The following is an 18,791-nucleotide window of genomic DNA, read 5'->3' on the forward strand; positions in this document are numbered from 1 at the left end:
CACACACACACACACACAATGGCGCTGGCCTTGTCTGATATAAAAAGTTCACATATTGTGGTGATGTTGAACTGTAGCTTCTATAGATCACTAGATCTTAATAAACACTGGTTTTCAGATGGAGTATTATTATTTATCTACATCTGGCAGTTTAGTGCAAAATATGGTTCATTCGGAGCATTTGATGCAAAATAACTACATTAATATAGCATTTGAGGGAATAAGTACATATCCCCAACTACTATAGATAAGTAACATTTTTAGGTACTTGTACTTAATTTGAGTATTTCCATTTATACTTTTACTACACCATTTATTGACAAATATTATTATTAGTATTTAATGGATATAGTTAATCATTTGTTTTCATATTTAGATTTTACTTATAAAACATCAGTTTATAAAATATAATGCATGGCTATCCTATCGATTTAATTATTATATCAAATTGTTAAAATTTGACACACTACAACAGCACAAGTGTGCAGTATTAATCCTAATATATATATATATATATATATATATATATATATCATAATTATAAAAACAATTCTGCATAATGAGTATTTTTAAATTTGAGTACCTTTTTATGATAAAGCTTTTACTTTGACTTGAGTAAAAATTGATCACAGCTCTTTTGTCTGTAATGAAGTATTTACAGAGATGCCCCCTCATTTTAAAGCCACCCGTTCTGCGGCTCTCACTCATGTGCAAAGAAGGATGATTTAGTGTTGAAAAGAAACCCACAGAAACACATGGTCTTGTGCACACACACGCAACTCAGTAGGGTTCCACTGGTAACACCGTATGCATGAGACCTTATACATGAGACCAGTTGTCACATAGGGATTCCAACTGAGCCAAAGTGCACAGGATGGAATGACATATGAGTGCCACAGAGAGAGATATTGGACGGTATGAGGCCGTCAGCAACTTTGGCAAGCTGCCTTGGGAAATAAAAAAAATAATGAAATAAAACAGTAGAGCCCTTGTATTCAGGGGGTTTATTGTCAAGCCCTATTTGATGAAGTCAGATAGCTGACTCACATCGTCTGTCTTGAAAGGCTGCAGCCTGCATGCTCCCTGCTTGTGGACCTGTGTATTATGCTGCCCTCAGCCTCGCTCGTACAAAAACAGTCCACTGAAGCACAAATACTGACCCAGCAGGAGCCACCTGACAACAAATCCCAAATAGTCTCGTCTCTCCACCAGCATCTGTAGAGGACGCGGGTTCATTCCTCATATGCATATCCTGAGAGTGCTAGAGGCCCCAGTTCAGATGTTATTTTAAATGTGTTTTTAGCATTTCAATGTCACTGCCGAGCTATTGTACTCAAAGGCATAAATATGTGTGTTCTAAGAAAAAGTCCTGTGATTCAAAAGGTGTCTCTCAGGTGCGTGGGTTCAAAAATCACACAAAGAAACCTCACAAGAGCTCACATCTGATACGACAGGAAGAAATCCAAAAGAGATCAACTGAGCAAGAAAGTGACTTGCATATATTTACATAAAGTGCCATACATGGATAATTTTGTTGTCTGTGTGCAGGTTCTTGTAAAATATACCACCGTGGAAAGTATGAGAGCAGATTTATGTTCTCATTTATGTGAATATGAGCCACAGAGTTTAAGATGTTCAGTTTAACTCCTATTTAGGCCTATAACGTAAAGGCAGTGTTTGCATAATCAGAAACTTAAAACAGTCCACTATCATGAAAATAGATTCAAGGACAGCTTGACAAACGCCCAAGATTGCATATGGGACTAATTAGTGATTTTTAAAAAAATCTTTTGTCCATTTATTTACAGAAATAGACTAAAATAGGAAGCAAATGTAATGAAACAATGCCTCTACTGCCAAAGACAATGAACCTCAAACGAGAAATGTGAATTTTCTGCCTGTTTGGAATGCTGTGTTTGTTTGTTAGGAGGTCTGAGCCCTTCACTTCTCCTTACTCTGGTCTGGCTCATGCTCAGGCTAACCCAACTGAAATTTGCCATATGTGGGGCAACCCACAGCACACACTGCGTATAGGAAAGACATTGTTTTTCCTATTGTACAGTCTCCATCAGTAAAGGATTGAAGAGCCAAAAATATTTGTTGCCATAATTACCCTGGCCTACTAATTTAAGTGTGTGGGGAAAATTACATTAGCACTTGTGTGGAAAACTGTGTTCACTTTTAAACATCCGAAATTGATGTGGTCCTGAAGTGTGGAGAATTGGATTGAGGCTTCGCTGAGTTTGATAGATCCTGTTGGCACTCCAAGTTGTTTTTATATCTGGCTGGCATATTATATTCATGAGCACAATGATTTTATGAAAATAGCCTTAGGACTGTTGTGGCTCAATTAGAACATTCAGCTGCAAGCAATTAGTCGACTCAAGTGGGTGATAATCTGTACAGGAATTTTTCACGTGGACACCTCCCCAGCAGATGTGAAACTGCATGGCAGTACAGTTTGAAATAATTAATTCATTGGTAATAATATTCAGCGAGGTGATTTTTTTCATGTTCTTCTTTTCAGGATTTCAGTTTTTAATAATTACATTTCTTCATCAGCACTGATGGTAATGATAATGATTGCAACCACAACACATTCTTACCACACAGATAACGTTGACTAGATTAAAACTGTAATTCAAATGTATTTGAATATTATTTTGTAGAACATTTAGCTGCACATGCACTAACCATCTGGTGCTTAGTTGTTATTGATTTAAATCTGACTGCCCGTCCTTATCGCAGTAGCTTGAGGAGTAGTGAAGATGACAATGACACATTTTGACTGCTCATCTTCACAAAAAGAACATATTAAGATATACTGTATGAATAAGTGGCTTACATCTATTGATTTCTCTTTGACTAATGAGCTTCATTGTAAGTATTCGATAACAAGGTCATTGATTGCTGTAACATAACATGGCCGGGTCCTGCCGTGCCTGTGGACCATGGGTTTTTCCAAGGAGCGTATCATTGACTAGAATGATCAAAGCAGATAGCTCTCTAACAGAGGTTGTGAAATTCACTAGTGGGATTATAGAACAGCTATTAGTTACCATTAATAATTCTCATGAAAACATTCATTACTATTCACCAGTGGGTCTTTGAAAATCTTTAGTTTGTAATGGCATAGCTTGAATGTGACAGATTTTTTACAAATATTATGAAGTTAATAGTGTTGGTAACAGCTGACTTGTAATGTTAAAATTACCCGGTTATATTAGCATGTAATCTGCTGTATTTTTCAAGTTCTTGTCAATAAATGTGAGGCAGTGCTGGAGACTAAATGATGCTACTTTCACTATTTATATCAGTGACAGGACTGCTTGCAAGGCTCTCTGAGGAGCTCCATTGTTGCCGCCTGACAGCACACTGCCTTGTTCTTCCTCTCTGTACATACGCTGTTAGTGTTTATTTAAAGCACTGCAGATTAAGATTTTATAAAGATCCAGATTCAGCTTGGGCGTTTCAGAGGGGTGTACACAAGTTCATGAGCCATGAAACTGCTCTCTACTCCAGACTATATTGGTGTTGATGTGCTAAATTAAAAAGTGTAGAAACAGTCGCCAGGGATTCTCACTAGCCTAAAAACTGATCATACCAACAAATAATACTTATGGAATTAAATAATCTAAATAAAAAAAATTGCATATTAAAACATGGGGAATTCATTATACCAACATGTTATTTTACTTTGACACTGGGGTTGGGCAGCAGGACTGAATATACAGTCATACCATATTTTTCATGCAATTTTTACCATGGTAGCTATCACTTTAAAATTTTACGGATGCATTACCAGGGGTGTAAAACTCAATCACTGGAGGGAAAAAAATAAAAATGAATTTGCCAGCCAGATAAGCAGGTGCATTGCCAGAACTTTCATATTGGGTTGACCAGGTTAGAGGCAGTGATTCTATTGGGATAGCAAAAAATAAGTACTACAAATGTACAGACAATTAAAGAATAATTAACTACCCCTGGGGAATCCCTTCACACCTAAGGTATCTGAAGGTATACATCTCTTTAGATGATAAAAACCTAGAAAAAGTAGGAGGCTCTGGGGGCAAATTCCTTATTTTCCTTTTTGGAAAACAACCTTTTAAATGCTGATTTCTAGTTACTTTTTTAAATGTGTATTTTCACCTGTCTGCACTCCTCTTGACTGCTGTTTTTTAAAGTCAGGCAGGACTGCTTTATGGTTATATTGGATTTTTGCATCAGTGTGATTATGTACCTCAGGTATTTATCTGGTTGGATTTGCCAAAAACAGGCATCCGGTTATTTTATCCATAAACAGTTGAGTTCATAGGAGTTTATAGACAATTCACTGTATTATGATATATAGATCACAATTTCAAATGACATAATATGTATGTCTTTCCACGTTTTGTTGTTTCAAAATAGATTTAAATTTAAATTAGCTTTTTTTAAACTTCTGATCAAATATGACATAAATATTTTATGATATACAAATATGATATAATGAAAGTTATGTTTCAGTTTTAGTAGATGCACCTCTGGCAGCAATTAGTGTTGAGTCCGTGTGGTCTGAGTCTCTGTCAGCTTCACTCATTTGTAATTCTTCTCTATTCTTCCTGCAAAACTGCTCAAACTCTGCCAGGGGGGATCATGAGTGAACAGCCCTTTTCAAGTCCACCCATAGATTTTTCTAGACTCTCCAGGACATTAACATTGTTGTTTTTAAGCCATTCCTATGTAGCTTTGGCTTTATGCTTGTGTGTGCTAGCATTGCAGTCTGCCATCTTATAAAGGTCACATTTAGAGCTGCAGAATGTCACAATAGTATTTCCATTGAGTGGCATGACGATATACCTTTGCTGGTTTAAAAATCAATAGGTGAGATGGACGGATGTGAGTCAGACAGCTATCCTCCAGACTCTGTAAGAGCCTGGTATCCCCCCGCAGAGCACCATTGGCAGCTCCAGTAAATATAGCATAAACACCAGCATATGACAGTAATTACAAGTTTTACTCGGATATTGGGTCAGACCTCAAGTTGAAAGCAGGATGCTAATGGTTAATTTCTAACGACCTATTTCCTGAAACATTATTGGGCCACCCCCTTAGAAAATGGTCTAAATATACTGATATTGGAGGTGATTATACATCTTGTGTGTGTGTCTGTGTGTGTGTTTTGTGTCCTGTTTGCAACAGATTGTTTCTTTCGCTGCCATTTTGTGGCCCTGGAAATGATTTAATTTTTCAATGGCCTGTCTGCTATCAACAGGCTTGCCTCTTGAGAGAGATGTCTGCCTTGATAATTGTGCCATGAACCTCATCAGCATTTCAGATGAAATGGAGCTAGACGGGTCACTTTGAGTTTAAGAGACGCTAATTTGATTGAAATTCAAACTGGGAGCACCAGGAAGTAGATTGTGCCTTTTTCTGTAATGTGCTCCCCTCACTCATGTCGCTTTTCTCCTCCAGTTACACAGCGATTGTTTTCGCTGCTGATGCTATTTTTTATATTGTGAATTCCAAGTGGCTGCTTAGGCTTCCTAAATGCTGTGGAGCGTTTAGGGATAGAAAATTGAGCAGTGGGGGCAAAACAATCGAGGATTCAGCAATTAAGGCGCATCTTGCCCTTAGTCCAAACTGGTCATGGCACATGAGCAACACATGATGTGGCACAACTTTAAATGGTTATAAGAGACCTCCATATCTGGCCATACTGGGGCAGTTTAAACGCAGTCAAAGGCTAGGTCACTAGAGGGTGAAATATTTGCTATTGGGCAAAAAAAAATTTACACACTGTTTGCAAAAGCATCCTGTGCCTATTAAGTAATATTTAGCCGGATTTTTGTGGGCAAAACCAAATTTATATCACAGTATGTTTTAAGAATCTGGCAGTTTTACAGTACAGTATTTATTTTTTGCATGACTGGGCCCTGTTTATAGTGGCTTATTCTACTGTCATAGAATATAAAAACATTTCAATGCCATTATGTGTGTGCAGAATGTAAACAATTTCTATTGTGCAAACTGCAACGTAGTAAAAACAGAACTTGAAAAGTGTTGAAAGAGACAACTTCGACATGGCTTCTTTTTCTAAACAACATATTTTAAAACAGTTGTATAAACACTATAAACTGACATAAGTGTTTACGTTTTCAAAGAGATATTTTTCAAATTTTCTTTTGCACAGTAAGAAACAAATGAGTTACAGCAGTTGTTTCATATGCACCGTTGTGGCTGTATATAAAGTATTCATATCATACAGGAAATCAAAACCTTGTGCATCGCCCAGCACTATGTGAGAGTTTTAAAAATCTTTATATCGGCTAATTCACTTATTTAATCAATACATTGACATAAACTAGAGACCAAGATTAAAACTGAAAAAATAAAAACTCTGTGTTTGGCAAACTATGTAATGGTGACACTGTTTCTGAATCGATTTGATTGTTTTTATAATAGTAAAAGTAGGGGGGTGCATAAAAAAATGTAATTAAAATATACTTAAAGCTTAAATTTTCACAGGTTAGAGTAGTGCACCCTGAGCAAAGCGGAGTTGCAGGCTTACGCTAATCTACTGCTGCAGCGTTGATTAAAATTACACTGTATCTGTTCATAGAGATGGATTAGTGAAAAACAGATCTGAATTACAGTCTTTTATGGTTTAGGCAGGCTTTAGACCTAAGTAATGCCTTTTACTACACTTGTTAGTGGAAACAGAGTTTTTCATACTCAAGGCAATTTATTATTCATTTAGCACATTATCTTCATGTCCAATTATTCTTCTGACATGCTTTATGATGGCAGTGGAAAAGGTTAAATTGCATGTGGATACATGGTATCAGGAGTGCTATCAGTTACACCTTGTTGGCATCTTATCGCGCCCCTTCCCGCTGTCAGCAGGGAGTGCTCATTTTTAAAGGAGATTTGCATCAAATCCAAGCAGCGTTTTCTATGACACTCTAATTGTACGGATGTCTGCCTCTCCCAAAAGGTCAGAGATGTGATGGGATTACATTTGGAATACTGCAGTGTGATTAACAGGGCTGGTAGGGGAAATGGAGGCAATCAAAGCGGAAAGTAGTTCCATCCTGCTCTTATTTTAGTTTTACTTCAAGAAACATACTATTTTTTGACACTCTGAGAACATTCTGACTATTAGAGTATTTTTGAATAAATTAAAATGTTGTATGATGCGGGTGGAGGTTCAAACAACTGGGTATTGTCTGTAATAAGTAATAGTAAGTAAAATTCTAGTTCTGAAGCATTTTTTTGCCTCACAATTACTTTATATTGAGCTCCTTTTCTAGCTGGCTAATTATTCTCTCTCTTGCATTACGGGATAAAATAAATTAGTACTCTTTCCACTTTTGCTTCAGCAAAATCTGGTGAACAGTCAAGATATTTATAGAAATAGAATGTTTCACTCTGGAGAAAAGTGGAAAAAAGCTTCTTTGACTTAATATTCATTATGTACATGATTAATTACTATATAGCCTCAGACTATCAAAAGATAGTCAGAGATATCATATTTTACATGTATTTAATTAGTGTGCACTTTGAGACCTATGCCCTGGCAGGCCCAAATGCTGAACTTTTTATGGGGGGAATTTCAATTACATGCTCTCTCTGAAAATTGAGGGCTAGGACTATGCATAGAAGAAGTCATTAGGGCTTTTTCAGTTGGTCTCACGAGATACCCAAGGTTTCACAGATGAGGAGGAATCACAGTCATACAATCTCATAGATCAGGGCGCCCCTGCTCCACAGCTCTAAAATTAGGGCAATATATCAGAAAGAGCCATCAACACTTATGTCAACATTGTTTCAAAAGAAATATGAGGTTTTTCTTTCTCCAGTGCTTATGTCCTGTTGTTTAATACATTTGCCTGAGAAACGATGGCAGGTCTATGTCTCATTAGTGTCATGAATTTTATTTTTGATATCATTCTGTTTCATGTGCCTAATATAAACCAGGCATTCATTTCCCAGTCTCATTGGAATCTGTTAGATAAAGCACTGTAATTTATATTGCTCCTGCACGATATGCTTATGCATGAGCAAAGGGGACAGAATCATCAAAGTGACCATATAATATATGGAAAGTGCTGCAGAGTCATGAAATATTACCCACAAAACAAGCGGCGTATTATGGGCCCAGCATGAGGTGCATATTTTAATTCCAAAACAGTAATTCATTTCCATAAAAACAAATACAATATGCTGATATTCTCATCTGTTATCACACGTAAAGGTCATTAATAAAGTGAAATTCCCCTTGAGACCTTCACTAAACACAGATGCACACACGAAGATGTAGACACAAATATGTGTCATTATGCTTCTGTGATATAATATAGTGCTTTAACATTGCCAAAAGCAAAAAAATAAAATCCCTTTTATTTCTTTTGGTGAAATTGAAAAAGTGTTCTCTATCAAATGTATTTGGAAAAAAAATGTGTGAACTATTTTAATTGGCATGCATGCTGATTAGGAGAAACAGAACAGGAGGAAGAGGGAGATGAATTGCTTCTGTGCTTGAAAAAAAAGGAACAAGTAATTCCGTTCCCTGCCATTATTGTGATTTAGTGTTTTTTTTTATATGAACACAGGAGTCGTTTGTTTAAGTTGCTGAATTCTTCTTTGAGCTGTAAACCATAATACAGTGCACATATTTATGGTATGCAGCTAAAATATGGTTGTTTTCAATCTTAAACTTAAACAGCTGCAATTTCCAGCCCCCTGTGTTTGTACAGTGCTATACACCTCAATAGTAAGCAACTCTCCATCCACTGTGCTGCCTAATATTATATTAATAACATTTGGACACAGAGCAGTGATTACCTCAGCAGCCCAAAACAAAGGCAAAACCCAAAGCACAGTGCAGTGCAACCAGTAATACATTTTACAATGATCTGCTGTAGATGGGCTCACTGGTCTGTGATAAGAAGAAACAAATATTATCTCTGGTCCTTGCTAAATCAGCAGAACAGAGTTATTGATCTGGCTCCTCGCATTGCCAATAGAATTTTAAGTCCCTTTGGTAGCAAAGATGGCTGGCTTGGGGTATTGATGTCATTATCATGATTTCAGTACAGCAAAAGGGTGGTCACCTGCAATTCCCCAGGCTTCAGAGCACACCACAGCCTCAATTAGAACGTCTGCTCTCCAGATGTTAAAGGCAGTGACTGAAATTAACTTGTGACACTGCTTTGAGTGCTTTGAGTGGCTGGTGAAATGAAACTACACAAACGTAGAATACGTGTGTGTGTGTGTGTGTGTGTGTGTGTGATAGATAAAAACATTAATAATATATATTTTTTTTAAATGAAATAATTTTACATCCTGTTTTCACCATAGGTCCTCCATGTGATTTCTAACAATTATTAATCCCATGTGTAGAAAATGTACCATAAATTACACTTATTTTGCTATAAATACAGAACTCCCTCTGATCATTTTACTTTTTTGGGAAGATCCTGTTGTAATGAGTATTTTCTGCTCTTCTGGGTTGAGAATTATAGAGACTCCAGTAGAAATCATTAATGAGACCTTTGATGGCATTTTGGGTGCAAATTCAAGAGCTTCATCTAGCTACTCAGCATGTAGACCCATTCAGAGAATGAGCAAGCTCAAATCAATAAGTCAGGACATTGAGTAAAACACAGACTTTGCTTAGCCCTTGCAAATGCGCCCCACTAAACACAGATGTGGGGGGTAAATTCCAAAATCACATGAGGTCCCCATGCAATTGTAATCCAGTGTGAATAAGGCTTTATCTGTTTCCACACATACATATTTGTCGCATTGATTCGTGCTGTTCATGTACATTTAATTTAATTCCAAAGTAAATTTTTGTCAGAGAGTTCTAATTGCAAGAGAGCAGTTATATGTATAACACAGTAGCCAGTTGAAATTCAATCAAGACTAGGAAGGACAAAGTTTAAGAACCTTGTGTGACTGCGAGATCCATTCAGAAAACAGTAAATGTAATACACTGTTGGCCAGCTATTGACTAGCCAGATACTATTACTTTATAAAAATGCCACAGAGTCTTTTTGGATTCTTTCATTGGCCTATACACATTCAAGCTCTTAAACGGCGTACGGAATAGTAAAGCGCACAAAGGACCGAATAGGCCAGCGCTAAGTGAAAGCAATGGAGTTGGCCCTGACTATCTGGCAACAACAGTTCAGTGTTCTTTTTGCACAGTGTTACTTTTTGAATTTTTTTTTTCCCTGCCCTGAACATGAGTCAGGAACATTTGTTTTGTATTTTTGAGGCTAACCTTGATGTCTTTAGCCAAACGAGTTATATTTTCTAAATGTGTTTCCTGTTCAGATGCAACAATCGGACCCAGTGTATCGTGATCACGGGTTCAGATGTCTTCCCTGACCCCTGCCCAGGGACCTACAAGTACCTGGAGGTCCAGTATGAGTGTGTGCCCTACAGTAAGTATGACCCTTCTGTCATGAATTGATAACCTTCTCCACCCTCCCATTCTCAGTTTATCTCTTCTTTCCTGCCCTTTTTCTCTCTTCTGTCATACCACATCCCGTCCTATTTCTTCCTCCTCCCTTGTCCAGACAGTCTGCTCTCTTCATGTGCAACACCTTCCAGCACCCTTTTCCTCTGTTTCTTCTTCCATCTGTGTCACACCATGAACTTTTCATGAAATATGACCTGTAAGACCCTTTGGTCCTCTTCTGTACTGCCTTTATTATTGATGTGCTCGCCGTGTTTCCAGCGGATCGACGAGCCTGGTTTTGAGGTAGCAGAATAGAGGGAGGGTAGAGGAAGTCATGCTGACTCTCCATGATGGCAAGCAAGTGTTTCATTACTCAAGTCTGGTACGGAGAAATCTATCAGGCGCAAAACACAGCTCACCTTGATGGCTTAATATACATCCATACAACAGGTGTTGAAATACGTTAACAGATGTTTCATTACGTAACCGAACAGAATGGCTCCACTCACAAGTCAACAAGGTAATATTTCATCTAAAGAGATAGTGTTAACATTTTGTCTACTCCTTAGATAGTAAAATATTCATTGCCATTCAGCTCCCAAACAATCTTTAGATTGCCCTTTGTCCTTTAAGCTGCCATGTTCATTTGCAATTTGTGAAGGAAATTCCCCTGTGTAACCTTTACAAACTGATTAATGACAAAGATTTAGATGAATTGCCAGAATCACTAATCAGGTGGAACTGAAATAATTAGAGTGGGAATGATCGGAAGATAGTATTTGGCAGCTCTTGTAGATTCAAATGAGTATCTTGTACACTGATGTCTTTAGACATGTTTCAGTTTTTAACTGAAAATGGAAATTTAGCCCAAATTTGGATAATAAACCTTTATTCTTAAGCACATTTTCCTACTGATATAAAATATATATTTTATATAGCACATTTCTTCTACATTGCTCATTACCAGTATACCTGTCCAAGCTGTTCCCCTTAGTGTTGAATCAGAATGCATTAGTGCACATCATTAGGTGGTGAAACTCATTACAACTTAAAGGTTAACCTTTCCAAGGCTTTGAGGACCTGTAATTAAAAATGGAATAAGCAATAATGAGCATTTGAGTCCACCTTATTGAGCAAAGCCAAATCCTGTAGCTTTTACTTTAAACGTCTACTACTATGTCTGCTTGTTTTTTGGCTTTTTTCTTTCTTTTTTTTCTTTTACTTGCCTCATAGTTAAGTGAAGTATCGATCCTATGTCTTACTGTGTTACCTCAAACTTTAATAGTAGGATTAGCCTCAAGGTGCTCTCATGTCCACCCACTGTTATGATTGTCTTTTGCCTCCTTCTTGCACCAAGAAAGCAGCCAAGACCGCCATATTGTGGTGAAAAATAAACTTCTGCCCAAGGACTCTTAGTCCTGGCAACGCCTGTCTAACAAAAATTCCAAACAGGTCCTCACTTCACTCTAAGCAGTTTGAAACATGCATGTCTGTAGCCCCATCTTTTTGCTTCTCAAGGTCCATGTCCAACCAGAATAGGACCAAGAACACAGAATGTATCCTATCGCAACTGCCCCGGTAAGTGCTTAGTGTTCTCCCAAGTCTGATCCAGTCCACACAAGCCCAGTCCAGCCTTTCCCACTCAAGCCCTGTTGTAAACTGTGATAGATTGTGATTTACAGGCAAGTTCTGTGTTATGTTTTTTTTCTCTTACCAGTCCTCTGTCTCCTCTTCCCCTAAATCAAATCCATATACCACATACCCCAGATCAGTTTGTAGAGTCAGACTAATGCAGAAAAAGGCAATCATAGGGGAAGATTTACTGAGCTTTTCCACACCAGAGCAAACCATCACTGTTGTTTTCAGATGGGATAGCAAATACCTTACTACAGTTTTGTAGTTTTCAGATGGAATAGATCATATGCCAAATACCAAGATTTGTGATTAAAAACATTCCAGTGGTACAGGAGCTTAGGATCCCCTGGATTTGCTGGGATACAAGACTTGAGAAGTTGTTTTGCAAGAAAACGCATTAAATCCCCATTAAGCTGATCAAGGACGGGACCACAGACAGTGTCCTCATTTTGAATAGCAACTGCTGCCCCTTAAAGACTGTCTGTCCCATGAAATATAACCAGGAGTTTAATAACAATATTATAAGGTTGTTATTGTCTCTATCACTGACTGAATGAAAAGTGCTATCAAATTAATTCATTCTATTGTCTAAGCCTTTGCACTTCTCACAAGCAATTTTGGATTTCCCCTTCTGTGCAAGTGGCTTTGCAACAAGTTGCCTACATTTCCACCATTTTCATCCTTTTGGCTTCATAATTTGGTTGTTGTCATGAACTGCCCTCATTAGCAACATTATCTTCATGTTCCAGCCAAGGATGTAAATTTTGTCTTCACCTGGCACTGAATTGCCCTCTGAATTGGCTCTAGTAATTGCTTGAATCAGGCAACATAAAAGCCAAGATGTTTTTTTTTTTATTAAGACTGCTCTGTGCAAGCTATTTTGAAATGGTGAAAAAAAGGGGGAAAAGTTGCCATTTCAATTATACTCTTGCAAAACTGTAGAGTGGTGCCAGTGGGCATAAACAGTACTCAGTGCTAATATTTTCATTTTTCATCACATTCTAATGCCAGTAAACCCTCTGCTTCATGTGACAGTGATGATCAGATTATAAAAAAAGGAACTTAAACTGTAACTGCATGATTTTTGGATCCCCTTTGGTGTTTGTTGTTCAGTTTCCCCTCCTGATTTATTCAGTGTAGTTTACATTATGCTTTAATTTCGATTAAACACTGGAGCCAATAACTGAGTCTGCAGTTGACAGCAGACATCCATCCATATGAAGAGGGAACACTAGATTATTCACAGTGATTATTAACAGTCATTATAATTTGATTAGTAATAGTTTATAGGCAGCAGGAATTCCTAGAAAATCTGCAATGTCTAGTGGAGAAAGTTTAGGGTATTGTGATATGTCTCATGCTTGTTTGTTTGTTTGTTTGTTTGTTTGTTTTAATGTTGCTCTATTAAAAGTGACTGACTCTCTTCCCTTCCCTGTGCAATCTGCAGGAAACCTCCTCGGCTATCTGACTCATTCTCTTCATCCACTGACCGATTTCTGATCACACTGATTGCTATTTCTATTTTTACATTTCTACTAACTTCATCAGGTCTTCGTCATGTGTCCTTTTCCTTCCAGGCTTACTTCATGCCATGTTTCTCTGTCCTCTTCTCGTCTCCTCTGTTATATGCGGCTGAGTCGGCTTCTGAGAGCTCAACTGTTTGTTAATTTGTTTGCTTCCTGTCCGTGTTTGATCTCTTAGTTAGCTGTAACACACTTGAATTTCTTCTCCAGACTGGCGTGCATTCATTTACGGATCCTAGATTTCACTGCCTTTTTCTTTTGCCACTGAAGCCTAGGTCAGACTCAACAATTACAACAGATTCAAACTTTAACATGAACCTGCTCTAATTGGAGCCAGAGGATTGCAGGATCCAGGGGGAACTTAATTTATGACTGCTCACATTATGCTATGGTAGAAAGTGGCCTAAAATGTACACAATTAGTATTTCAACGTTGATTCTCGCAGGCCTTCCGCGCTTGAGCCTTTGGATTGTGATTCCATCCGAGACTGAAATCTGAGAAAGACACAACCATAAACCAATAGAGGTTTACATCAAGGGCAAAAGAACTGATGCAAGCAGTCTTGCGCTTGGGAGATTAACATCTCTACCTGTAAAAATGTACTATATTGTTGAAAAAAAATCAATCTCACATTATATCAAATAGCTTGCATCAGTCCACACTAGTAGAAATTACTTTTCATGTCAAAGAAGTTTCATAACAGTGAAATGACATTTCTCTGCTAAATATAAACTGTAGCTTCAGTACCATGTAATAGGAAGGGATTAAGCATTTTTTTTAATGATTTTTCCCAGTTGGGAAAGACATGACTTGAACAGTCTTCTAGTCTGACCTAGGCTTTAGACTAACCGTAAAAACTTTTTTTTTTTTTTTTTGTGAAATAGTCATAAATAATTGTCTGGAAATGTTCAGTCTTGTTGTTGTAGTTAAAAATTTGTTGCAGTTTTTTTTTACTTTTTAAGTCTTGTGATGTGTTGTCTTAGATTAATGGACTGGGTAATGCTTCTTAGCACAGTTGCCTTCAGAGTGCCTTTTTTGAATGTGCCCATGTTGGCTAATTTAAAGCGGACTTGTATTGGAAAGCACAAAATAACAATTAATAATAATTAAGTGCAGTATTATACTGTGGAATTAAATATATTTCAACAGTGAGTGCACAAGTTATATTAATGTATTTTGCTCCAGTAATTTACACTGATTACCTGCTTCCTTGATAAGGCCTCACTTAGTTTGTTTTTCTATGTGTATATATGGCTTCATAAGTTTAAAAGTACATGGCATCTTTATTGTATTCTATCTCAAAGACATACCAAATAGGTATAATACTATTATATATATCCAACTTTATTTTTATTTTCCATGGAATTGGGCTTGGTATATGGTGGTGGGTGGATCAAAATGGAGCACAGTTAGCAATACAATATCATTCTCTCGAATCCCAGGATTGCTCGCCTACGTATCAAACAGAAATCAAAAATCTTTTACCTGTGAAACTCAGAAGATTAATTGAAGATTAAAAAGATTAAAGGATTGATTAAAAAATTAGGCCATTAATAATAGCACATACTCACAGGTAGTTGGCAGTCAATTTAAAATCCATCCACCACTGTTCTTTAAAACAATTGTTACGATTGGTCATGATCACAAATGTGATCAGACCATTCTCGATGTTCTAATCAAACCCTTTTTCTAAGACTGGACCTTGACGGCGACATCTCTCTCACGACTTTCCTGCTTTCTCTAAATAGGTCTACCCGTCTTTGTCCATGTCTCATAACCTGTTTCTGCATATGTAATCGTAGCGATGACAGTTAATTCATTTTTTTCTTTTTTCCCCCTTGCACCCCTTTCATTCTCTCTTCCAACGCTCAAAATAGAAGTGGAGCAAAAAGGTAAATAACAGACACGATCCAAACCCTAGCTCCTTGTTGTGTGGCATCTGGTTGTAAACCTATTTTCCCATGGTGGCCCCTACAACTCCATCGCAGACGTTATCTCCTGAATCCCCTGTAATGTTAACGGCCAGTGTAATGCAACAAGGGAAGTGAGGCTGGCCATAAAAAAGACAGCACACAAGCAGCCAAAAGATGTAAATGGGGGCGTATTGGCTGAGGTCCACAGGGGCTTCCTCTCCTCATTCTCCCTGGGTGCTTTTGCTACTCAGCAGAATCTCATATTGCCTGGCTTCCAAACCCTTTTCCATAGCATGCCATGGTAACAGTGTTTCTTGGCCCTTTTTTTCAAGCTATTGCTGTCTACTGTCCCTGTTCTTTCAGAGCCCCCCTCTTTCTCACTCTTCTCCCCATTATTCTCACCTGACCACTTGCTGCTCTTTTCTCTGTTGATTCTTATGCCTCCTTATGCCTCAGAGAAACAACCAAAACACCTCAAGAGACCCGTAATGAAAGTTTTAAAAATCGTAATGGTTGTGACATTTGCACCACTTCGTAATGACAAGCCTCTCAGGTATATACTGTAGAAATGGTGTAACTGAGACACATCAAAGTACACACGAACATATTCCAGACTCTGCTGACTCCTGCTCTCTCATAACCTCTCCCGTCTGTTGCCAAGTGACTTTAGTTGGCTGCATTTTTTTTTGTTTACAGGACCAATTGTTTCATTAAGTTTTGTTTCTGTTCTTTTTACCCCTCATTTGTGTTCTACTCCCAACAGTAAATGTCGATGAGGCCAAGCTTCTTTTTGTTTCAGACTACTTTATATATTTAAACATTATGCTTAATAACTTTCCTATTCCTTTTTTTCTGTCTATGCACAAAACCAAAATCCTTATACTGCTTGTGAATATTGGCTATAGTGTTAGTTGTGTTTTGGCCACTCTTTAATGTGTGTCTGTCCCCACTCCTCGTGGACAACCTATAAAACAAAATGAAGACATTAGAGATTATATGGATGTATGTATATATATATATATACAGTATAGTTTTGTATGGTTCTATTTTTCACATGTTAACCTGTGTCTGTTTCTTATTCTACTCTTTTCCCATTACTAGTTTTTCTTTGTCCTGGGACTCTGAAAGCTGTCGGTGATCCTTCCTTTCTATTTGAAGCGGAGCAACAAGCTGGTGCCTGGTGCAAAGACCCACTGCAAGCCGGTGACAAAATCTACTTCATGCCTTGGACTCCTTATAGGACAGACACTCTCATTGAGTATTCCTCCCTGGATGACTTCCAAAATGCCCGGCAAACCATCACATACAAGCTACCCCACCGGGTGGATGGGACGGGATTTGTGGTCTATGACGGGGCCGTGTTTTTCAACAAGGAGCGTACCCGCAACATTGTGAAGTTTGACCTGCGGACTCGAATCAAAAGTGGTGAGGCGATCATCAATAATGCCAACTACCATGACACATCGCCCTACAAGTGGGGTGGAAAAACAGACATTGACCTGGCGGTAGATGAAAATGGGCTGTGGGTGATCTACGCCACAGAGCAGAACAACGGCATGATGGTAATCAGCCAGTTGAACCCCTACACGCTACGTTTTGAGGCTACCTGGGACACGGCCTATGATAAGCGCTCCGCCTCCAATGCCTTTATGGTTTGTGGAGTACTGTATGTGGTCCGCTCCACCTATGAAGACAATGAAAGTGAGGTCAGCAAGAGCCTGATCGATTACATTTACAATACCAAACAGAACCGTGGGGAATACGTTGATATCCACTTTCCCAACCAGTACCAGTACATTGCAGCTGTGGATTACAATCCGCGAGATAACCAGCTCTATGTGTGGAATAATTTTTACATCCTGAGATACAATCTGGAGTTTGGCCCACCTGATCCAGCACATGGTAAGAACCCATCATCAAAGAATCATTTCTTTTACAGACAATAATGTTCAATTGCAGTGCTGAAATCGTGATTTTTAGTTGCTGTCAAGTGCACTTTGATATTCCTCCAGTGTTCTCCTATGTATCAAGTGTCACAGCTGACTGATTTTTAATTTAGAATCTAATATGTGCTAGATATGTTACGGAAGCTTTGGAGTGTAGGAAAGCATCTCGGGGGGTGAAGTGAGTGGGGCTGTGTGGTAAACAACACCTCGAAGCCAGTTACCAAATCATAAGGGATCAGTATCTAGGGGATTTGGGGAGGTTTACCATCCGGGCGTTCCCTGAGTCCCTGGTGCTAAGACTCAAGGGACCCCTGCTAGCATATCCCTTTTTTTAGAGAGAGAAGGCAGGGAGAGAGAGAGATTATATTTTCACTTCTGGAAACATACATGCCCGGACAGGTGCAAAGTCTGGCCTGGGGCAAGGTTAGATCATTCCCCAAGTGATGCCGAAACTCCAAATCTCCATCGGCCATTAAAAAAGAAAATACTTATCACGCTGTAGGTGGACTGTAAGTATTCAAGGTTCCGATGGTAAACCCAAGAGAAGAGGGATCAATCATCCAGGGTCACATCAGCAGCGTATGTTTTTAATTTAGCTGTCAAGACCCGAGGGGCAGGCTACCCTATGCCTGCAATAGACCTTACAGTGAGAATATAATAACAGTAATTATCCTAATCCCCTCCACACCCAGAGTCCTAAGTACACGTAATGCTCAACGCAGTCAGTGATGAGCCACAGAGGTCAAGCAACTTTTCCACAGATTATCCGAGAGCTCAATATTTATTAATGTGTTTGCTCGTCCACTTTTGTATTGATAGGACATGGGCTTGGGTTGCTAAATTGGGTTCAGCCAGTGGAACAGCATCAATCTAGGCAGACCAAGCCAAGCTTTACTGTTACAAAGGAGCCCAGGTTGGAAAGCAAAATTAATATGCAGTGGGGCCATAATGGAGAACAAGATAAAAAATGTTTTAATTTTTCCAACTCTGAATAACATGTTTGACGTTTCTCTACTGCCAATAGGACAGATACGAAGGGATTTTTTATAAAAAATTTGCATATTACAAGTTAATTTAGAGCAGTTGAGGAATGAAGGTGGTGTAGGAAGGTGTATCCTTATTTTAGTCATGTCCAAAACATAATGTCACACACTGGTACAGATAATTAAAATGAGCTGATTTTAAGCAGTGCCTTGTATTTGTGGACTGCTGCTGTAAAAGTGGTCATATCACCTTTTTTGCTATTTAATAAGAATAAATTGGAGCATGTCTTTACATGCCATTATGTTTATACAGTAAACTGATTATTAAGCAGTAAAGCAAC

At 38.3% G+C, this 18,791-nt stretch overlaps 1 protein-coding gene across 16 annotated transcripts in view; it reads left to right on the plus strand.

The window, feature by feature from the left end:
* Positions 1 to 18,791, plus strand: part of adgrl2a (adhesion G protein-coupled receptor L2a) — a 93,394-nt gene that overhangs the window by 40,977 nt on the left and 33,626 nt on the right. For 12 of the 16 annotated variants that reach the window (XM_035653266.1, XM_035653265.1, XM_035653270.1 and 9 more), the window contains exons 4-6: positions 10,324 to 10,433; positions 15,486 to 15,500; positions 16,623 to 17,423. In XM_035653266.1, coding sequence (XP_035509159.1) covers positions 10,324 to 10,433; positions 15,486 to 15,500; positions 16,623 to 17,423 — 926 coding nt within the window. The remainder of the gene's footprint in view (positions 1 to 10,323; positions 10,434 to 15,485; positions 15,501 to 16,622; positions 17,424 to 18,791) is intronic. The other 4 variants (XM_035653272.1, XM_035653274.1, XM_035653267.1 and 1 more) reach the window with 1 other exon arrangement.

This window comes from Morone saxatilis, unplaced genomic scaffold (assembly GCF_004916995.1).
Source record: "Morone saxatilis isolate NCDOM2014 unplaced genomic scaffold, NCSU_SB_2.0 Contig12, whole genome shotgun sequence".
Lineage (NCBI taxonomy): Eukaryota > Metazoa > Chordata > Actinopteri > Moronidae > Morone > Morone saxatilis.